At 44.8% G+C, this 23,271-nt stretch overlaps 1 protein-coding gene across 2 annotated transcripts in view; it reads right to left on the minus strand.

Annotated features, from left to right (window-relative positions):
• Positions 1-499: 499 nt before the first annotated feature.
• The window catches only part of notch1b (notch receptor 1b), a 52,630-nt gene continuing 29,858 nt past the window's right edge, over positions 500-23,271 (minus strand). Inside the window, exons 12-34 of one of the 2 annotated variants that reach the window (XM_086169332.1) lie at positions 23,122-23,232; positions 21,513-21,705; positions 20,327-20,472; positions 19,042-19,155; positions 18,238-18,357; positions 17,134-17,286; positions 16,829-17,057; positions 16,367-16,568; positions 15,523-15,676; positions 15,249-15,433; positions 14,051-14,183; positions 13,432-13,689; positions 12,442-12,554; positions 11,772-12,343; positions 10,546-10,980; positions 10,312-10,460; positions 7,851-8,064; positions 7,485-7,575; positions 7,077-7,239; positions 5,073-5,371; positions 4,799-4,946; positions 4,605-4,702; positions 500-3,622 (exon numbers count right to left, since the gene is read on the minus strand). In XM_086169332.1, the coding sequence (XP_086025458.1) occupies positions 2,246-3,622; positions 4,605-4,702; positions 4,799-4,946; positions 5,073-5,371; positions 7,077-7,239; positions 7,485-7,575; positions 7,851-8,064; positions 10,312-10,460; positions 10,546-10,980; positions 11,772-12,343; positions 12,442-12,554; positions 13,432-13,689; positions 14,051-14,183; positions 15,249-15,433; positions 15,523-15,676; positions 16,367-16,568; positions 16,829-17,057; positions 17,134-17,286; positions 18,238-18,357; positions 19,042-19,155; positions 20,327-20,472; positions 21,513-21,705; positions 23,122-23,232 (5,657 nt within the window). In that variant the 3' untranslated portion in view covers positions 500-2,245. Of the gene's footprint in view, positions 3,623-4,604; positions 4,703-4,798; positions 4,947-5,072; positions 5,372-7,076; positions 7,243-7,484; positions 7,576-7,850; positions 8,065-10,311; positions 10,461-10,545; positions 10,981-11,771; positions 12,344-12,441; positions 12,555-13,431; positions 13,690-14,050; positions 14,184-15,248; positions 15,434-15,522; positions 15,677-16,366; positions 16,569-16,828; positions 17,058-17,133; positions 17,287-18,237; positions 18,358-19,041; positions 19,156-20,326; positions 20,473-21,512; positions 21,706-23,121; positions 23,233-23,271 lie in introns of both variants that reach the window. The other variant, XM_086169331.1, reaches the window with a different exon arrangement.

The raw sequence follows: 23,271 nt of genomic DNA on the forward strand, positions 1-23,271 counted from the left end.
AATAAAATAAAATGTGGTGCTCTGTCGAGATTATTCTGTCAATTCTTTCGATTTACAACAAACACTTGAGTGTGTTTAACTGTGTCGATTTGATTTCCTTGCCAACTTCAGACATGTAAGGTTGTAAAATAACCTGCAGACACAATGTTGCTTTGTCAGATGTTTCCCACTGTCCTTTTGGTTTATTTCTTATTATTAAGCCTTATCATCCAGTACAATTGACTGGATGAAATTGGGTCGGAGATCAAATGTTCCATTAGGATCCTATAAACACTCGATACAAAATAAAGTTATTTATAATTGCACAGAGACCTAGCTATTTTCCATAGATATGTGGCACGTTTAAGTTAATATCACCATGAAATTGATCCCGACGTTTAAGAACACATTTTAACCACTAGAGGGAGACATACAAAGTAAAATGTTACTTTTCTATCTCGTCAGTAAAGTCAACCTTTGTGTGTGTGTATATGTGAGTGCGTATAAACAAAACAAAATCTCAAGGCGAAGACACACAAGTGCCCTTTATTATATCAAGGTTTTTTTTACAGATTAAAAATGAGGAGAAAACACATGTCTTGCAAATGAAAGCTTTAAGTGGCGGAAACACATTACAGGTATCACAAATGTCACTACAACCTAATATTGTTTCAAATTATAATATTTTGCAAACTATACCAGCCATTGTCTAACACAGAACCAAAGAGATGCCACTGAGAGAGGTTTCGCATTTTACCAAAATTCCTCAAAAACATATCGTAGCATACAAAATGGTCACCTTCTTAGATTCAACATGTGACAGAACAGTCAATAAATATGAATTTATAAAACCTCAATATTTATTTATTTTCCTTTTTTTTATGAGAAAAACGTCTTCAAACAATATATTTTATCTATTCGTTTACAGGTTGAATTTATTTATGCCTTAGACACAATACAATATAAAATATATATTCTGTTTTGTTTGACATTTGAGTGGCTGTTGACAAGTGTGAGCGCAGGGTTGCAACAATGTGAGACTTTCAGGGTAAAATATTTGTCCGAAAATACGATTTCCCATGATAACGGCATCAAAAAGAAAGGTTCTGAACAAGTACTTTATTGGGAATGAGACTCGAAAACCTTCTTTTTTTTTTAAATAAAAAACTCTAAGAACATATATAAAGTTGAGCGGAAAAATACTTTTATATCAAACTGCTCCTCGGTCACATTGCATTTAATCAATAACTTGCTCGGTGAGACACAGAATACGAGTATATACCTTGAAAATGGCACACGGCTGCAACCCAATGTGCGACCAATCAAAATTGCATGCTTAAGACGTCAGATTTCTTAAACAAAATCTTGCTTACAGTGGAAATGCATAACATATTTACAAAAGGAAGAACATAGCCATAGGCTTAAACTATTAGGAGGGAGAGGGGTTTCCTTTTTCCCTCTGGAGAACAACATACATTGTGGCCGACCGGCCATTTCTCAAAACCGCACAGGACTAACAGATACACAAGCCTGTCTTAACCGCCAATCTCCAAGATGGCCTTATACTGTACAACATATCACATGTCCAACACAACTCCGTATGTGACTGCTTTCCAAACTAGGGGCAAAACACAATATTGTTTAATCGATTCCAGGAAATAGACTAGAATGCGCGACTGAACGAGGGACATCGCATGAAACCGAACCGATTGTCCTGTTGGACAATTCTGCGCCTGCTAAAAACCCGCTGACAATGCCGGAACCTAAAAGTGTGCTGTATGAAATGCCCCTTGAATGCAATTTTTTAATTTTTTTTATTACAAGATTATACAAAAAAAAAAAAAATTATATATATATAAACAAAGATCGAAAAATCTGAAAAAAAAAAGGCAAAGGTTTAACGTCCTCTCAGAAATAAATACCCAGTGTGTACGTCTGACTTCACTGCGGAAAAGAAGGACTAAAAGCAAAGAGTCTGGAAAGGACGTCCCCGTCCTGCGAATGACCCAACACCGGTGATTCTTGAAATTTCTTTGAGCAGGCAATGCATATAAATAAGACATTAATAAATAAAAAGAACAGATGAAACACGAGTGTTGCTGTTAGTATAAAAGCATATAAAAAAAGTCCTATTAACTCTCATTTACAGCGTTGCCCTTTTTCTTTTTTTCAATTTTCCGCAGAGTGCCCTTTTTATAAAAATATATTCAGCAGCTCGTCCGGGCTTAGAGATGCAAGCTTTTTAATTTTTTTTTTTTTTTCATTTTTATTTGAACTGTTCAGGTATATGTCCGATCTGCGACTGCATGCTCGTCGGTGGACTCGAGATGCCCTCTGACCAGTCGGACATATTGGAATGAGGAGATGAGCTGGACCACTGATCCGGGGAGCCCGGGGAGGGGGTCAGAAATGGATGGTCGGGGACCTGGACCTGGTGGTTCGGGGTGTTGTCCATGGTGCCTGAATAACTGTGCTGGGAGGGCGGGGTGAGGAACTGAGTGCTCGGCATCGACTGGCTGATGGAGGAGGACATGATCTGGGTCTCCTGTGGCAAGATGGTGTGAATGGGCATGCTGGTGTTGCCGGTGCCCTGCTGGAGCTCCGGGGAGCTGAGCTCGCCGCTGATGAAGTTCTGGCTGGCGGTTGAATTTGAGTTCTGATGCTGCAGTTGAATGCTCTGCTGCTGCTGTTGCTGCTGCTGGAGCTGCTGGAGGTTCTGCATCTGCTGCAGCTGTTGCGCCTGCTGCTGCATGATGTGGGGTTGCGGGCCCAGCCGGGTGCTCTGGATCCCCTGGTACGTCATCATCTGGGACAAGCCGGCGGCGGGGTGGCCGTTGTGGAGCGACGTCAGCATGCCGTGCTGCCCCTGCGCGTGCAGCCCCCCCTGGCCGCCGGGAGCCCCTCTCATGGGGTTGAACTGGCTCGGCTGGGTCATGCCGCCGTGCATCCTGGAGAGCCAATCGCACTGGCTGTTGATGCCGCCCTGGCCGCCGGAGCCGGACACCGGCAGGTGGGTGAGACGCGGAGGAAGCGGGTCGAACTGCATCCGAGCCAACTCCTGCTTGTTGGGCATTACCATGTGGTTGACGGCCAGGTGTGGGTCGGACATGCCCTGCAGATGATTGAGAGACACGGACGGGGACTGCTGGAAAGGGGAGGTCATCATGGGCGGCGAAGCCACATCGGAGACGTAGCCGTGGGGGGACTCCAACGAGTCGACGGGGGACAACACGGCGGAGCTGTCCAAGAGATTGCCGGACTTCCCGTCCTGTGAATTCTTCTTCTTCACCTTCATGTCCTTGCCGTCCTTGCACCCGATGCCCTTGGCGCTGGGCTTACGCGGCTTTTTGCCCGGGCCTTGACCCTGAGGCTGAGGCTGCTTCAAGCCGCCCAGGTATCCGTTGGGCGAGCAGAGAGGGGGGGACAAGGTGGTGCTGAGGGAGCCTCCGTGCATGGGAGGACTCCGCACCAGGTTGTACTCGTCCATTAGCCTCACGATGTCGTGATGCATTCTCTCCTGGGCGATGTCCCTCGGCAGACGGTCCATGTGATCTGTTATTTCTCTGTTGGCGAAGTGGTCCAGTAGGACCTTGGCGGTCTCATAGCTTCCTTCCCTGGCAGCCAAGAAGAGAGGGGTTTCCTCCTGAGATCGACAGACAGGAGGCAATGTGTTAAAAAAACAACATACAGATGCAGGAGGCCCCCCTTTTTTAATGCAAACCATTTCACATATGCTGTGCAAATGCAAGACCTGAAGGGAAAAACGACTACAATAATAATAATAATAATAATAATAATAATAATAATAATAATAATAATTATAATAATTATAATTATAATAAAAATAACAACATTATTATTAATATATAATAATATAATAATGACAACAACAGCATTATTAGTATTACTATTATTATTAATATTATTATTATTAGTAGTATTAGCATTATCATTAATAATAACATAATTTTGCATGTGTTCTACAATTATCATGAATACAGCAGAAATCTACAACATTAAAATGTTGACAAATATTGTTAAAACACACAAATTGATATCATGTATTATATTCTTCATATCCACCTCCTTTTCTATCTATCTATCTATCTATCTATCTATCTATCTATCTATCTATCTATCTATCTATCTATCTATCTATCTATCTATCTATCTATCTATCTATCTATCTATCTATCTATCTATCCATCCATCCATCCATCCATCCATCCATCCATCCATCCATCCATCCATCCATCCATCCATCCATCCATCCATCCATCTATCTATCTATCTATCTATCTATCTATCTATCTATCTATCTATCCATCCATCCATCCATCCATCTATCTATCTATCTATCTTTCTATCTATCTATCTATCTATCTATCTATCTATCTATCTATCTATCTATCTATCTATCTATCTATCTATAGTACATAGTACAATATAAAATGTAAAACTTTTATGCACAAGTTGTTTTTATATTAATCATTAAATAAGACTGATATATCTTCTGTGCATTTACTTAAAAACAAAATTTCCTGCTCAGAAACCCCCCTTCTAGATGTAATAGTGGTTTTAAACCAACATTTTGAAACCTTTATTAACAATGTTGGCTTCCTCACCTTGTTGTTTTGCATATCCTTGTTAGCGCCGTTCTTTAGCAGCACGATAGCGGCCTCCACGTTGTTTACCGCCGCAGCCCAGTGGAGGGCGGATTTTCCTGCGGAGGCAGACGCAGGACGTTCAGACATCGGATTTTTTTTTTTTTTTCCCAACAAATCAGATTACTCTTACACGGAAAGGGGTCAAAGCTTACCGAAGTCATCGATCGCGTTGACGTCAGCATGACAGTTGATGAGTTCGTCCACCATTCCCTCCACCGCGAGACGGGCCGCCAAGATCAGGGGCGTGGTGCCGTCGTGCATCCGGGCATCCAAGTCGGTCGCGCGGTTCCTGATCAGAATCTGCGAATTCGATCATTGTTTTATCATCGCTTTACAATACGCAGAAAAGTTTGCACCGATCTAGGCCAGATTCGATCCAAGAAAAACGGATTATGGATTATGGATTCGCTGGATTTCAAGGCGCACCTGGAATACACCCTGGGCGTCGGCCGCCACCGCAGCGTGCAAAGGCGTCCGGCCCATGTTGTCCTGGATGTTGGCGTCGGCGCTGGCCTCCAGCAGGCGCTTGGCGGCGTCGGAACGGGCGTACCGAGCTGCGAGATGGAGAGCCGTTTCGCCCGTCCGGTCGGTCTGGTTGTGAAGGTTGGCGCCCTGGTAGATGAAATCGTTGATCACGTTGGCCGAGGCGTCTTCCTCCTCCTCGCTGTTGCCCGTCTCTAAACCCCCGCCGCTGCACGAGGCGATCATCAGCGGTGTAAATCCATCTGGACGAGGGGGGAGAGCAAAGTTCTCGCCGTCAGCACAGACCCGGAAAACCAGTCGCACACACTCACACACACACACGCACACACACTGCACTTCAAAGGACTGAAACAAATGAATTGAATGGTGGACTTTTGGCCGAGGCGGCATCGTGGCGGCGCTCAACTTTCGATAATGGATTCTGATCAAGGCCCCGACGCAGGAGAAGCTTCAGAAGGAAAGGGAAGCTGGGGGGATCGAGGCCGGGGCTTGCTAAAGCTTGGCTGCGGCAAAAAAGCGAAGCATTAATATCTTGCTGTGCGCGGCGGCTCAGCCCCGTCGACTTGGATGGGTTTTTCTCCTCTTCAAAAGGGATAGCGAGCCCCCGGATCCCGCAGATTTGGTCAATTGGAGCGCATCGATCCACAACAGGAGAAAAGAAAAAGTCGTTAACCCGACCTCTTTGATTTTTCCACCGTTGCCATCGGGGAATTCAAAAATTGTTTTTTTTTCTTTTTGTATTTGTTGCCTTAATTTTTTTTTTTTTTTTTTTTTGTGGTAACGTGTCACAGGAAGGGAAAAAAAAAACAAAAAAAAACGGAGGCCCATTCCTGGTCAAATGATGAATCTGATCAGGAATCAGTGTTTCCCCCCAGGCGCCTGGCTTCCAGCTGGCTGCTTTGAAGAAGATCCTCTACCCCGAGGACACGGGGGGCTTTAGCAACTCCTCCGTGCACGTACACAGACACGCATACTAACACACACTCCCTCTCTCTCCCTCTATCACTCGCTAGAGCAATAATCACTCCATCAAACACTTATGTACGTATGTAAATATGTATAATTATATATAAACTGAATAACATTAATCATTCCACACAACACTTATATGTGTGTGAAAATATAGATGTATACATGTATAGGTAGAAATTTGGAATCGAGTTATTCCATACTCCACTTGTGTAAATAAATATTTTTATTGATACTAATTTGAAACCGAATTCAATACAGTACTCCATGCATCATATAAATGTGTATTTGTATGTAAATGTATATATACAAATTGGAGATAAAATAACAATATTCATTCCATGCAATACCTATGTCAAGAAGATCTATATAGATATATTTTTATATATATATTTATATACATACAAATTTGAAACCAATCACACAAATCACACCATTCAACACTTAGAAATATATGTTTGTATAATAGATATGTATATATTTTGACACAAAACAAGTTAAAATAAAATAATAAACTACTTTGTCGTCCAGTCAACAATTCAACAATTCCTGTTCCTCCCGGTCCGTTTGGTTCTATGATCCTCTTAATAAGCGTAAGCCAAATATTGATCTTCAGCAGATTAAGATCTAAAGAGACAACGTTTACAAAATATATTTAAAATGTGTAAAATTTGGTACAAAAATTGTACCATACATTTTATATTTTATGTTATCACATTTTAATTATCTTTTGTTTTTGCCCTGCTGTGCCATATCCTTTAAGAAATTAATACCATTCGGAGACATCTATTTACGGCTTTCTGCAAAAATCAAAACCATTCATACGTAAATAAATAAAATTAAATTAAAAAAAATTAAAAATCTAACAGTAACGAGACGTTTGATGAAGATGATCAATGAGCGAAAAAAAAAAAAAAAAAATACCAGCCAGCTGACATTCACTTCCAGAAGTGTCCGTTCTGGTTGATTATCACCCACCTGGTCCTCGGACGTTCACGTCCATGCAGTCATTTTCAATCTCGCCCTGAGGGGGTGTGGGAGCGACCGAGGGGATGCGCAGGTCGGCGGCGTCCAGGTGCTGCTGCGTCCACTGCCGGTGGTCCGTCTGGTCGTCCACCTCGAGTATCGCCTGCTCGTCAAACTGCTGGAACGGGGACGGGACGGACGAGGACACACACAAAAAAAAAAAAACAAAAAAAAAATCAGCGGCTGATCCTGAATTAAAAGGTAGAATCACTCGGAAAAGAAAGTAAACGAATCACGCAAATAAAAATGAAAGTCCACAGTCGGATCGGGAATGACTTGTTCCTGTGAAAATTCTTTTCGAAGTTGTAGGAAACGGGTGGAAAAAAACTCCACAGCGGCGCCACGTCTCCGCCGCCTTACCCTGAAGCGCTTGGCGTCGGAAGGCTCATCCTCTCCCCAGTCGTTCTGGGTGTCGTCCATGAGCGAGATGTCCGAGGTGTTCTTCAGCGGCCTGCGACGAGAGCCGAGACCTCGGTGAGATTCCTCACGCACGAGGGCTCCCCACCCCCGATGCCGAAAAACAAAAGCATCGATCAAGCCCCCACCCCACCCCTCTGCCCCGGCGAGTCAATTAATGCGAACCTAAACCTGTTATATCATTATCATTAATGATCCGGGCACCTCCCCACCTTTCCTTTCCCAAAATTTGACTATTTGGTAAACCAGCCCTTCACCTGACCCTCGCGGAAAACCGGTACCCGGTGACACCGGGTCGCGCAAACTTACTTTAATCCCACCGAATCCTCTCCCACGGGCTCGCGTCTCTTCTTCTTGCTGGTCTCGGTGGTCTTGAAGCCCTCGGGGAGCCAGAGGCGACCGTGCTCATGGCGCCGCTTTCGGGCGGCCACCATCCCCACGCCGAGGAAGGCCAGTATCCCGATGCCGCCGAGCACCAGGTAGATGGGGTAGAGGTCCGTAGAAGGCTCGGGATCCACGCCGCCTGGTGGGGAGAGACACGACGCGGTCACGATGGGGGGGAGGGGGAGGCCGGGGAGCGCGGAAAAAAGAACGGACGGCGAAGCCTACCGGCAGACCGAGCCCGCGGTTCCCCGCTCTGAAAGCGACCGAGCCGAAGAACCCCCCCCCCCCCCCGGATGAGGGTCCTCCCCGTTTGCAAAGCTAGCTTCAACTATCTATTCGGTAATAATCAGAATTGCTAACCACTTTTCATCAAAAAAGGGAAAAAAAAAAAAAAAAGAGGATGGGGCGTGATATAAAAAAAAAGCGGGGGGTGACGGGGGGGGGGGGAGAAGACCACTACCACCTCCTCTCTCCCTTTTCAACCCAGGGTGCCAGGAGACAACTTCACCATTTCTTCTTTAAGAGAAAAAAAAGAAGGGGGATTAATGAACTTCAAATTACTGCACGCGCTTTAAGCTGTAAAGACGGAGGATTTATTAGGATTTTCGAGATAACAAAGACTCCCAACTTCTAGCACACTCCCGATCAATTTTTCCCCTTCTCTCTTTTCTTTTTTTTTTTTTCTCCACTAACGATTTTGAAATGATAAACTCCCCCCAACCTAAACCCTTGGAGATGCGTTAAGTCCTGGTATTACATTCAGAGAGGTGAAGGTTGCAGCAGCCCCTCACACTGTGGGATGAAGTGTGTGTGTTAGAGGGAGTGTGTTATCTCCCGGACATATATGTGCACACGTCTGAGAAAAAGGAATAGACGGCGATGGAGCCGCCGCATGAGTAGGGGGGTTGGATAAGTTGATTTGCGGCAATTAACCATTTTGGAGCCTGAAGCCAGTGGATTTAGACTCAGAGGAAAGGATTGATTGTTTGGGCCCCGAGATTCACAATTGCATTTGTTCGCCGCCGCATAACAAATACACAAATCAAAGAGTGTTCGGGTTAGGACCTAACCAGAGGGTGCGGCGGATATCTCCACTTTACTGAGCGCGAGCACGTGTCCCAAGCATTTGTGCACGGGGCGAGTATGTAAAGCGCTGGAGCGCCCGGAGGGAGCGCGTCGGCGGGTACGTTCGGTATGTTTGGAATTCACTTTTTGGTTGTAATTATCACTTTTTATCCGCTCTTATTCTGGGACAAAAACCGTACTAAAAAGTCCAAATCTGTGGCGTCTGTTATTTTCTGCCTATTATGTCTCATAAACTCAATGTTCCACTGATTCCAGGCTTTATATTTTTATCATTTCATCATTTTTATATCATACCGTTGCTACTTTTTACCATCTCTTGCATTGGCTGCACTGTAAATATTTCTGTTATTTACCATAAATGGACATAATGTTTCCATTGATGTTATTGATGCTAAAATAACAAATGTAACTCAGCGGTAATACTCAACCGTATGAGCAACATTGAAGCCATTACAAATAAATGTATATATTCTATATATTTCTAATTCTGAATTCCTATGCATTTAACTGCTTCAGATGATAATAATGACCACAATAATAATGATGATATTGATAATACATAATAATGAAATGCTGTACAAGGGAGAATTGATACAAACAAATAACAGCACACATTCAATTAATTTATTCTACTATTTTTTGGGATAGTGAGAGGAAACCTGAGATCCCACTGGAAGCTCACACAGACACTGGGAGAACATGGAGGCTCCACCGGGAAAGGAACCAACCGGAAACCTTCTTGCTGTGAGGCGGAAGCGCTGAACACAAAACTCACTCACACGAACAAACACCAGTCGGGAAACAAATAGGACTTCAACTTCGGTTTGAAAAAAAATCAACAGAGCGGGTCTGGCTAATGTCAGGAGGCCAAATGGTGGTGCACGGACGAAGAAGGCCATCCCGCCAGCACTCATTTCCGGACCTTGGGGACACAAAAAAGGCTGGAACCCCTTCAGCGCAGTGCTCAGTGTCAGGTAGACAAGATGGTGCCAAGCCATTGCCTGTTTTAATGGCGAGGAACAACACCGAAAAGTCTCCACAAGAAGCCTTACGGGGCAACTATGTCATATGCCCAGGGGAGTTTAATATACAGGACCATGAAAACTGTTTCAGGGGCCCATTTTCAACCGGCACGTGTATCGGTAGACAAGAGGGATGAGGGAATAGTTACCTGAGGGAGGCCACAAATACAGACTACAAAAAAGGAGCAACGGACAGCACAAGAATTCCGTCTTGCATGTTATGAAGTGAAAGTATGAGGTATGCTTGGAAGGGAAATGAAGTGAAGAGGAGTACTAACTGTAAACGGCTTCAATGGTGTAGGGGACGTCCAGGGTGCCGCTGGAGGCCAGAGCGCTGAGGAACGCCGCGGCGTTGGTGGCGCTCTGGAAGCACTCGGTGGCTTGGCGGAAACACTGACGGTTGTCCACCTCCAAATGAACAATTGAGCTACGACGAGAGGCGGGACAGTTCCGTGAGTAACTCTTGAGTTTGGCATACATTGCATGGAACCAGTTCGAGGAGTTTCGCTCACCCTTTGATTTGCAGGGGATCCAACTCCCTCTTCATTCTCCCGCTCCAACCTGCAGCCTCATAAAGGCTCCTCTTCACCGCCTTCATCACCTTGCCCGGGAACTGTGACCACGTGTCCACCGAGCGCTTGACGTTGAACTTCTTCCGCTCGTGCTCGCTCCCGTAATAAGGGTACACCATCATCTCGCCCTTGGAGTCCTTCCTGAATATCACGTTCGTACGCAGGACGCGGCTCAGCTCGCGCAGGAAACCAAAGGAGTTGTTGAGGAGATGCTCGGGCGTGATGTGCACCACCACCACCAGCTGGCCCATGGCGAGCTGCTCCGGCATGTTGCCGGCGCAGTCCAACCCGTCCCAGCCGCACTCGGCGTTGTTACAACCCTGGTCGCAATGGCCATCGGCGTAGTGGTCCCTGCAGTACTGGTCGTACAGAGGGCTGAAAGGTGAAACGGCGAGTTAGGACGGGGGACATTTAGACGTAACGTCCGATTCATTAAAACTTTACGGACCTCGATTTATTGAACTCTCTGATCGTGCTGTGATTTTGAAAAGAACTTTGAACACGTTCTGAGGCTGAGATATTTTTAATATCTTCTACTCTGGGGAGAACCTGCAAACCAGTTCTTAGTTATGCTGATTAATTGGTCAATATTTGCTGCGGGGACGTTCTGCGATCATAATCGCCGAAAGCGGCGTCTCTGATCTATTATATAAATCATTCATGAAAAAAGTAAAACAACAACACGTCAATTAAAGAGAAAACGCCTGGCATGCTCCTGACACAGAAACACGATAATGATTTCCACCTGCAGGTATTTTATTAAATGCTCAAATAAACCAGGTACTGAACCCCAAAACAGCAGGTTTTTATCTTAAAAGAGCAGAAAGAAACTTCGGGGCCTGAATCATGCTGGTAGGTGATGCAAGTAAGAGGCGTGCCAATAGCACACCTTGCCGGACCCTTTGGGTCGGCAAAATGGGTTCAGGGTACATTTGCTATTCATCAAGTCTGGACAGTCGGGGAGCGGGTGACAACTGCCCAAATCAGATAATCATAATCTTGCATCTTGTATTGTCCCTAAATTAGAGCCCAAATATTTTCAATAAATAGCGGAGATACACATTATCCCTTTGGTCTTCTGACATGTACTTCCCCGATCTGTGCTGAGGTCTTGGCATTCTAGGGTGCGACATCAAAAGATATGGTTTACACAAGATAATACTTACTTGCACTGTCCTTCCCCGATCTGGCAGTCAAATCCATCGTAGAGGCAATCGGCGTTGTCACAATGTGAATCGCACTTCCCGTTGTTGAAGTAGCGCCAGCACTGCAGCGTGACCGAGCAGTTCTTCCAGGGATCGTTGAAGTTGAGGGAGCAGTCGCCGTTGTCCCAGCCGCACTCGTGCTTGTTGCACATCTTATTGCACACGTGGTCGCTTTTCGAGGCTTTGCACTGCGGGATGTCACAGTCCGCCCCCACGTCCGGCGGCGGCGTGATCTCCTGACCGAACCCTCCCTCGAAGCTCTTGTCGCTAATCTGGCACTGGAGGCCATTGAAGTTGGCGGGGCAGTAGCAGTGGTAGTACGGCGCGTCGGAGATGTATTCGCACGTTCCGCCGTTGTAGCAGGGGTAAGAGTTACAGGGGCTGTCAGTGGGGTACTTGCACTCTGGGCCCGTGAACGACGGCGTGCACAGACACATGGGACTCTTCTGGCCTGAGATGCAGGTGCCTCCGTTGCGGCAGTGAAGGCTGCCACAAGCCTGAGCATCGTATTCACAGGTGGAGCCGGTGAAGCCCTGCGACGGGAGGGCAACATTTGTTTCATTTAGTGTTGTTTTCTGCATTCCCCAAAAAAGTGGATCCAACATGCTGATCAAAAATGTTCCACACTCACATTGGGACATCTGCAGATGAAGCCGTGCAGGGTGTTAACGGCGACAGCGCAGGTCCCTCCGTTGCGACACGGTTTCCCTTTGCAGCCATCGAATACGGTATCACAGCGCTGACCTGCCGGCAGGTGACAAACATTCACTGTGTCAAGGCGTGTTTTTTGGACTTCGCTCCACTCCCAGCGTATAATTCATAAGTGAAATATATTGATAGATTATAAAGGCAACTTGAACATTTTAATTTGGGAGTTAAAAAATCTGCGTGGATCAAGGAGAATTCATATTACGTAGACTTTTTTGGGGATATACCACTTCAATTCCAATGGGTCTATTTTCGTTTTGTTTCCCTTTAGTCAATTACAAGTTACAATAAAGTTGTACCTAAAACCGGTTCTTTTCCTTTGGACTGCTCCCTTCAGGGGTCCACCCAACCATACATCTCCCTACATTTAAGCCTCTCTTCTTTCGCACCAACTAACTTCATGTCCTCTTGGTCTTCCTCCCGGGCCCACGCCAAGGTCTTCTACCAAGCTCTTCAATCTACCGTTCTTTTCATCCTAACCTTGGACTGACCTTGAGGAGAACACTGACTTGTGCCCCATTGGTGCTGTCTTCTGTTATTCCCTCATTCATTCATTATCTATACCGCTCTTCCCGCAGTTAGGGGAGAAATGGAGTTTCCCCTGGACCTGGATTGGACGCCAGTCGATCGCAGGGCCACATATAGAAATACAACCACTTGTCGTATAGAGACATACAAGTATTCGCTCTCATTCACACATCTGGGTAATTTAAGGGTGTCCGATCAGCCTACTGTGTGTTCTAGGATTGTGGGAAGAAACCAGGAACCAGGAACCTCCTTGCTGTGAGGCGTAAGCGCTAACTCTTGCGTTCCGTTCCCATAAACCAGATAGTCGGTACTATTCAATACGTCCTTTTGGCCACACAGCCTAAGCCTGGGAAGAAGGCGTCTACAAACAGCCACTCGTGTTCACCTGTGAAACCGGCGCGACACTCGCAGCGGTAGTTGTTGGGGAGCTGGATGCAGCTGTGCGTCCCCCGTGGGTCGCACGGGTTGGACAGACACTCGTTGACGTCGCCCTCGCAGCGCTCGCCGACGTACCCCAGAGGGCAGATGCAGTGGTAGCCCCCGACCCGGTCCACGCACTTGCCCTTGTTGAAACACTTCGGCTCCTTGGTGAGCGGGTCGGCGAATGGGGTGCAGTCGTCGATGTTGATCTCGCAGTGCACGCCTGCGGGAGGAGCGAGACGCTAGTGAGTGAACGGTAAAAAAATATATATTCCAACTCGCAATTTTCCTTTAACTTGTATTAATGCAAACGTCTTCAAACTCCTTTGGGTCCGCGATCAAAATAAGCAATATTTTGGCTTTCGAATTATGGAAAGTGCGCCTTCAACTGGACTATTACCTTCGGCTGGTCGACGATACACACTTTCTTCATGTCCTCGAGAAAAATCAATGACGTATTTGACCAGCGAGAGAAGGATACACTCGAGTCTGGGGTAGGTTTTCTAATTAATTAAGCGCGAGGCAGAGGAGGAAAGGAAGGAGAAGGGTCGGGTTGCGGAGGAGTGTGCGTGGGGTCTGCTGACCTTGGGTTCCTCGGGGACAGGAGCATTTGTAGGTATTGATCAGGTCAATGCAGGTGCCCCCATTCTGGCACGGCTGGGATAAGCATTCATTGATCTCGTCCGAGCAGTTGGTCCCCACGAATCCTGGAATGCACTGTGAGGAAGAAGAGGCCGAGAAAGAGGAAGAAGAAGAAGAAGAAGTAGAAGAAGAAGAAGACAGAAAAGGGAGTGGGGGTAATCAATGCCTGACATGAAACAAAGATGTTTTCTGTTTACCTGGCTGTTTTCTGGCCTCCATCCTGCCAAGGCCAGCAGATCCTTTATTCCAGGGGAGATTAACATAACCAGGCTGTTTGGCTTGAGTTTATAAATAGAGCAGTTCATTAGGACGGCAGTGCTTCTGCACTTTCAAGGATTTACTTTTCTGATTGTCAGATGTGTAGATACGCAAGTCTGTTTCCAGGTAGAGGAGGAAATAGGTGATTTGAAAAGCCAAGAAGTAAGTTTGCAAGGTATTCTGTGGAAATCCAACTGTCCGTTCCTGCATCAGCTACAGTAACTAGCCTTTGTATCTTTGAGCATCGCAGACTGAACACGACTGAAAATATCACATATTATTTCATTGTGATACTGTGTCTTGGCCTGGTTTATATGTTAAAATAAAATAAAATAAAATAAAATAAAATAAAATAAAATAAAATAAAATAAAATTAAATTAAACAAAATAAAATAAAATTAAATGTGGAGCTCTATTGATGTTGGTTTGAAAAACCTCGGTTTTTCAAACAATTACGTCAAACCAGGATTAAGTATGTTTCTCTCTGGTTATTGGATTTCCATGCTAATATCAGATTGATAAAATAAAATAAAATAAAATAAAATAAAATAAAATAAAATATGGAGCTCTATTGATGTTGGTTTGAAAAACCTCGGTTTTTCAAACAATTACGTCAAACCAGGATTAAGTATGTTTCTCTCTGGTTATTTGATTTTCATGCTAATATCAGATTGATAAAATAAAATAAAATAAAATAAAATAAAATAAAATAAAATAAAATAAAATAAAATAAAATAAAATAAAATAAAATTAAGATTCAGAGATTTTTGCTGGATTCACCCAAGCTGCTGGGGCACCCATTCAAATGTAAATCTAATAAACATTCTCTCCTTATAAGTGTTTGACTTGCATATGGTTGCATATTTATTCCAAAGTTGCTACCTTGCACGCGTATCTGCCGAGATAGTCAGTGCAGGTGGCTCCGTTCTGACAGGGATTCGGGTTGCATTCGTCCACCTGCTCCTCGCAGTAGCTCCCGGTATAGCCGACCTGGCAGTGGCAGTAGTGAACATTTCCGGCATCCAGACACTGACCCGAGTTACGACACAGATTGGCAACATCGACCCCTGGGGGTGAGACACGGGAGCAGGGTTGGCTTCGACGGTGAATACAGAAATGAATGATTCATCAACTGAGCACTTTTCAAAAGTCCCACCTCTCTGTTTCGCCGCCACCTCACAGGAGACACTCGGCACGTCGCAGTAGACACCCATCCAGCCGGTTTCACACACACAGCGGTAGCTGGTACCTTCCTGCTGGCAAACCCCTCCATTCTTACAGGGAGACGGCTCGCACCAGTGCACCAGGTTCTAAGGGTCAGGTGAGTACATGTCAGATGCAATATTGTCTAAAAAAAGCATGAAAAATAATATGTCAATGTGGACAACTAAAAATCTGGATGATTACTGAGAGCTACTTAACCTGCGGCATGGATAGAAAATGCTCTAAAAGTACTGAAATTAGTTTGATTTCAATATGAAGCACAGCCTGGGGCAAACTAAAATAAAATAAACCAAAATGAAAAATAAAAAAAATAAAATAAAATAAAATAAAATAAAATAAAATAAAATAAAATAAAATAAAATAAAATAAAATAAAATAAACAAGACTCCTATTTTTTTTAATGTACCAGTGAATGTTGAAGTTGTGTGTTTAATGTTGGAACATGGGAATCATACTTTGTTTCAGTGAAGTGGCAAAAAATTATAAAAAAATAAAATATCCCATTTATAGGATATTATTTTTGACTGTGCTATGTTTTGAATTGAACAGCCACCCCTTCATATAATGTCTGAAATGTTAATTACTCACTTCAAATCTGATAATTATGATTTTAAACTGGATTTTAAATTCCTCAGCTTTACACAGGAGCAAATACATTGATTATGGATCTTTTTAAGGGCCCATCGGGAGCATTGAAACACAAGAAAAGCAATTATCCGCCTTTCCTTTTTTTTTAGAGTGAAAGAAAAAAAAAGAAAATGCAAAGATCCACCTACCTGGCAGTTGAGCCCGGTGTAGCCGTGAGGGCACGTGCACTTGTAGGTGCCGTAACTGTCGTGGCAGGTGCCGCCGTTCATGCAGGGCCTGGAGTCACACTCGTTGATGTCATGCTGACAGTAGCTGCCGGTGAAGCCCGGCGGACACAAGCACGTGAAAGTATTGATACCGTCAACGCACGTGCCGCCGTTGAAGCAGGAGCTGCAGAAAAAACAAATACTTCTAAACAAAAAGTTTTTTAAGGAAAAATGCATTTTTCCTATTTTTCCCACTCACGCAGGGGCTGAATTTTATAATAGAGAGAGAGGTTGCTCTGCAGGTGTAGGTCTGTGTTTCACCACAGGGGGCGCTAGCGAGCTAGCAATGTGATTCCTAGTGAACTCAAGTGAACCTGTTGTTCCAAGGAGACGCACATCCCCACAGCCCTGCCTGCTCACAACACCCTCTCCGGGGTCGCGTACCTCTCTGTGCAGTCCGGGGTGTTGTTTTCGCAGTGGATCCCGCTGAACCCCGGCGGGCAGGTGCAGGTGTAGCTGTTGACGCAGTCGGTGCAGTTGGCCCCGTTCTTGCAGGGGTTGCTCTCGCACTCGTTGATGTCCTCGGCGCAGTTCGTGCCCCGAAAGCCGGGCAGGCAGGTACACTGGAAGTCGTTCACCTCGTCCTTGCAGAGGCCGCCGTTGCTGCAGGGGTCTGGGGGGAGAATCGTGGGTTTGGACAAGCACGGGAACAACAGGAAGGGGGGAAAAACGGGGACGCGAGTCCTTACTGGGCGTGCAGTCGTCGATGTCCGTCTCGCAGTTGCGCCCGGTGAAGCCCGGCTTGCAGTTGCAGTGGTAGCTGCCCATGGTGTTTTGACAGGTTGCTCCATTCCGGCAGGGATTCTTCACACACTCTTTGATGTCTACTTCGCATGTTTGGCCTAGCGCATTAAGAAAGAGGAAAAGAATCCCGTTGCCAAGTATTTCACTAACAAACACCGGGGGAACTAATTTTGGCCTGGTATCCACGATCTCCTGTCTTTCTGTTCAGAGTGCGACAATTTAGTGAGAGGTGAGTTTCAATGCAGACTGTTGAAATCCAGCGTTTTGCTCACATCGCGGATGACAGATGTCTTTCCGAGGGCGTTGTTTTTAAGTTGTGTGATGACCTGATCAAAGTCCATCTCTCTGCCAAATGTCATTATATCTCTGTCCACAATCTGCCTTTTCATTACCTTTTCATGCGGACTTTGAATTTAGGTTTTAGGTCCACTGCTAGACCCCCGTCTAACAGTGGACCAGCGTTAACTTTCTAAGAATAAGTTGATGTTTGTCTGAAATAATTTTTGAAATTTTTGAAATAATTTTCATATTTCGACAAAAAGGATTTTTTTTTGCTTAAATCAGCTCCTTACTTTACATATAAATAAGATCGCTGTGTTTTCTGAAAAAAACTTGAAAAAATTATTTTAATAAGGCAACAATATGATAACCAACTATGACTAGTCATCTTTAAATCCAACTCAAATATTGCCTGATATATTAACATCTTAATTATTTACAGAGTAGAATACATGGAAAAACATACAATTCAAATAATTAAATTCAGTTGCCGCGACAAGAAGATTTTGACAAAAATTCATTCATATAAGCTGCATAAAGACACATGCAAACATTCAGTCTCTCATACACATCAGAGGTAAATGACCTCATTCACCCTCTCATCCAATCGTCTGGGCAATTTTGGGTCTCCAATGAACCTCCTGCACGTTTTAGGATTGTGGGAGGAAAAGGCCACCCTGTCAGAATAGGACCGGGGACACTTTTTGCTATCCACCGCATCCCCGTAAATGATCCCTTGAAAACACACGGGTACGAGAGTTGGTCCTCACCTTGCCATCCTTCTGGACAGATGCAGGAGAAGCTCTGATAGTCCTCTGACTCCTGACACACTCCGCCATGTTTGCAGGGTTTGGAGCTGCAAGGGGCCATCAAGGTCTCACAGTTCTCTCCTGCAAAACATGGCAAAAAAAAAAAAAAAAAAAAGCAACAACTTAATTTCAAAAGATTGATTCTGACTTCAGCTTTCACAGAGCGATATCACATAGGGATCAGGAAACTTGGAGATAAACCAAGACAAATGAGGGAATCATCTTTCAATCAGTACTATCAGAAGATTTTAGCCAGGGTCTGTCACTACCAGAGGCCCACGGAGACGTTTCCCTATCTGTTTCCACAAAACATGTCTCGCACAGGAAGCCGGCTCCTGTTTCCGGCCATTGTGAGGACATTTGCTGTTCTGTGAGACAGGAAGCAGGCAAACAGGAAATGTGTCAAGCACCCTGTTCCCAACCCAGGCCCTTTTTATTATTTAAAGTGCTGTGGATTTTTCCAAAAAGAAGACTCCAGAAATACAAGAAAACCGCCTCCCCATCTCTGTCTGTTTGGTCAAATAATAAGCGAGATGGCATGACAATATTTTCCAGCTTGCTTATCAGGGGGGGCCTTGCGTATCGGGGAGGACCATGGTGCTGAGGAAGTCTTGCAGCTGAACTTTAATCGACAGCTAGTTCACGGGAGGGAACGTTGCCCTTCTTTGTTCGATAATTTTGAGGTGGAGGAAAAGTGTCCCCTTTCCTCCCCCCGCCGGCGAGGACGCTCGGCCCTCTAGAAAACATCCAAAAATATTTTCATACCAGTGTAAGGCAGGATGCAGATACACTTGTAGCCCGCCACGTCGTCGATGCACATCCCCTGGTTCAGGCAGGGGTTGGAGGCGCACTCGTTGATGTTGGTTTGACAATTTGGTCCTGGAAAGGCAGGGAAGCAGTTTTACTGGATAGTTATACAAGTATAGCAAAACAATTACACAAATGTTAACGGTATCGTAGTGCCCATCCACCCATTCATAAAGCCATCCATTTTTCTATCTATCTTTCTATCTATTGAGCAGAACAACCAAGCTCCTCCAGGGACCATCTTCCAATCTCCATCCTGAAAGCCGAAACGCTCTCTTTGTTCAAGAAGAGGCTTAAAACCGATCTTTTGTGAGAGCTTATAATAAGCGCTAGGCTAGCCCCTGGCTGCGCTAGTTCCTCAGTCGAGGGATATCCCATGATGCACTTCTGTCATTCATCTATCTATCTATCTATCTATCTATCTATCTATCTATCTATCTATCTATCTATCTATCTATCTATCTATCTATCTATCTATCTAGTTTGCTAGCTAGCTTGTGTTCCAATTAAGCTGTGTAAGCATATCTCTCGATTAATCTAGTTTCCAAGCAAGTTGAATTTCGGTATCTATCTATCCATCTATGAATCTATTTTTTAACCTAGCTTTCCAACTTACTAACAAGTTGTATATGCATATCTATCTAACTCGCTAGCTTTCCAGCTAGCTAAAAAGTTGTATTTGCCTATCTATCTATCTAGCTATCTTCGTAGCTAGCTTTCCAACAAGCCAACAAGTTGTATACGCATATCTATCTACATAGATAGTTTGCTAGCAAACTATCAATCTAGTTTGCTAGCAAGTTGTATTTCTGCATCTATCCAACCATCTACTTGATCTATCATGGTAGCTAGCTTTCCAACAAGCTAACAAGTTGTATTCGCCTATCTATCTAGCTATCTAGCTATCTCTGTAGCTGGCTTTCCAACTAGCTAACAAGTTGTATTCCCATATCTATCAATCGATCTATATTGCAAGCTAGCTTTCCAACAAGCTAACAAGTTGTATCTATCTATCTATCTATCTATCTATCTATCTATCTATCTATCTATCTATCTATCTATCTATCTATCTATCTATCTATCTATCTATCTATCTATCTATCTATCTATCTATTCCAAATGATAATGTAGACAAGAGTGTTTGAAAACACCCAATGACATTTTGCACACCAGACACACACATAATCAAACACATGCACACACACACACACACACACACACACACACACATGCACACACTGACCGGTGAAGCCCATGCGGCAAGAGCAGACGTAGCCGCTGGTCATGTCCTTGCAGGTGCCTCCATTCATGCACGGGTTGGACTCACACTCGTTGTTGTTGATGTCGCAGTCTTTGCCGCTCCAGCCGGAGTCACACAGGCACTTATAACTGCCGTAGGGGGAAATTTTCATTCGTCAGACTTTTATTGAGTTCAAAAAGGGCTGGATTTTGAGCACAGACAAATTAACAGATGCGCACCACAGTCAGGTACTGGACCAGGATTATTATCGAATCAATTACGAGACAGCTCCCGACTCTGTCAACCTTCTGCCTTTGTCTGCCTGCCGTTGTGCAGCTTCCACAGTCAAAACAATTCTAGGATCCAGAAGATGTCTGGGACACATCTGGGAAATCTGACCTCTTCCGCTGAAGGGAGGGTTAGATACTGAGCCCCGCTGACAGATAGATGAGAGGATTCCATTCTCATCTCTGTCTATTATACGATAATTGAGTCATAACAAGAAACAAGTGGAAACAGCTGGAGCGGCTTTGTCATTTGGAGCCGCTAGAATATTTATTTTTTTCTTTTCTCAACCCTCCGATAGAACCAGCTGCTTCCGTCCTTTTCCCGGAGCGTGCATATGTAACATGTGAAAGGTATGGATTGTCCAAATGACAAACATCGAGCTGTTGTCAGTTGTTTGGACATGAAATATTCCCAAAACCGTATCTCATAGTTCTTCGCTCCGTCACCTCAAACTGGATTCTTTGCAATTTTTTTTTTCCTTGTCAGGACATTAAAACACAAGTGTTTTATGAGAGATGATGATGAGAGATGAGAATAACTTTATTTATCCCGAAGGAAATTGTTGCGCCAGAGTTTCGAGTAAAAACATAACAGTAATAGATAATAGTAGAAAGGAGGATGAATAAGAAATACAATGAAATATAAATTTTCTTAACTGTTTACCGTAACTACAAAGATTTGAAGATTCCCTGCGGCTGAGAGAAGAGGAATTAAAAAGTCTGTTAGCCTTATGGTGTATTGATCTGCTTGTTGTTTATTTTTGACAGTGCTCAAGTCTTCCAAAGAACTGGACCGGCACTCGACCTCCTCCGAGTCTTTCTCGGAATCACAATTCAGCGAATGTACTAAATAATAGCTCGTCGGTGGATCTTTGGTGACGATAAAGCAGAGGCCTCCTCACCCATTGACCTTGTCCTCGCAGTGGCCGTGGATGCAAGGGTTGCTGAGGCACTCGTTGAACTGGGAGAAGCACGTCACGTCGTGGTAACCCTCCGGACACGTGCAGGTGAAGCCGTTGATGCCGTCGACGCAGGTGCCCCCGTTATGGCATGGGTTGCTGGCGCACTCGTCGATGTTGATGTTGCACATGGTTCCTGTTGGACGGGACGGGACGTTCTGCTGTTAATTTCCTCAGCAAACCGAAATCAAGAACGCCTTTTGCGGCGTGACGTGTATCGATTTCCCTGACGGCCCCCTTGTTGGCCACTTGAAGCACCCGATCCGTTGAGGCCGGTACCACGAGCGACATAAAGGCGGCCCATTTAGATTTAAAGCAAGGGCCGGCTTCCAGGCTTTTAAAAGCTCAACTTTCAGAAATCTTTCAGTGAATCTTTTCTCCTGTTTAATTCCCTAGCGACTTTCTGCAAGAGCGTGTGAGTGTGTGTGTGTGTGTCCTGCTTCAGTGTATTAACAGCACCAGGCTGGGGACAGGGTGGAGGTGGAAAGCGACACCGGCCGAGCCCTCGGAGGAGCGTGCTCCCTTGCTCGCCATCTGTCACGCTCCTCCTCCAACCATGCCTTTGATTCCGTGGTACCGCAACGCCTCTTTGTCTGCAGGTCACCTGAAGTCACCCTGCCTCGAATGGCCTCTAACAGGCCCTGCTACGGGAGGGAAAACGGGACATCCAGCGCACTAAAGAGGATAAAAAAAAAACAAGCAGTCTGTGACCCGAAAAGAGGTGAAAAAGATTTTCAAGTCGGAAGTTTTTGCAGGAACTAGGCCATATCTTCCTGCATTTGGACAGCAGTGGAACCAGGAATCATGGACCACTTTAGCTCCTGCTCCAAGGCAGGTTCTTCCATCAGTTCCATTGGGACTCATGAGACGTAGGGGCTTGGCGATTGGTAGATATCGTAAGTCAAAGCCATTGCCAGATACTTGCGGTACGCCATTTATAAAAATGGAATAGAAATGGACGTATGAAGAGGTCCAAGCGCTTCTGGCCTGCTACGCCGCAGAGGGCTCGCAAGGGAACATCAACAATGTGGCCAAAATAAGCTTGGAGAAAGCTAATGGCAGGGTTCTTCACATGGTGAAGCAGTGCAGGGAGGAATTGAAAACGCCTCAATCCATATGATAATCCATGCTATTATTCCCGCCGATGCACAACATGAACGCCGTGTCGCCTTCCTCTTCTTCTCATCGATTTGTGTTTGATCGTGTCGCTTCAGATGCACGTCGCCATACCGTGGTCCCTTACTGCCTGAGGGAATGCAAAGCTAATGGAACCAAATACAAGTTGGACGTTTATATTCTTATGCCATTCCTTGGAAAAAAACGCCCAACACCTGTATTTATATTGATAACTATCACATGATGCTGTGTGTTGAACATCTTAAATGCGATTATTTGGGTCTTTTTCCATCTTCTCTGATGGAAATCTGAATAAGTTGGGGGTTGGTGAACATGGGTTTTTTTCAGGATGCAAATGATACATGCCCGCAGGGTCACTCTTCAAGGTGAGGGAGATGAAAAAGCCTTCTAAAAGCTCTAAAAACAAGCATCTTACCCGTGTAGCCCGGCTCACAGGCACACTCGTAGCCATTGATACGGTCAATGCAGGTCCCGGAGTCACAAGGATTACTCTTGCAGTCGTCAATGTTGATTTGACAGTTGATTCCTGGAAGTAAAATTATTTTCAGTGACAAAGACAAAATTA

The sequence above is a fragment of the Fistularia commersonii genome, chromosome 22 (genome assembly GCF_037954325.1).
Source record: "Fistularia commersonii isolate RoL2024-O1a breed Wild chromosome 22, RoL_Fcom_v1.0, whole genome shotgun sequence".
NCBI lineage: Eukaryota > Metazoa > Chordata > Actinopteri > Syngnathiformes > Fistulariidae > Fistularia > Fistularia commersonii.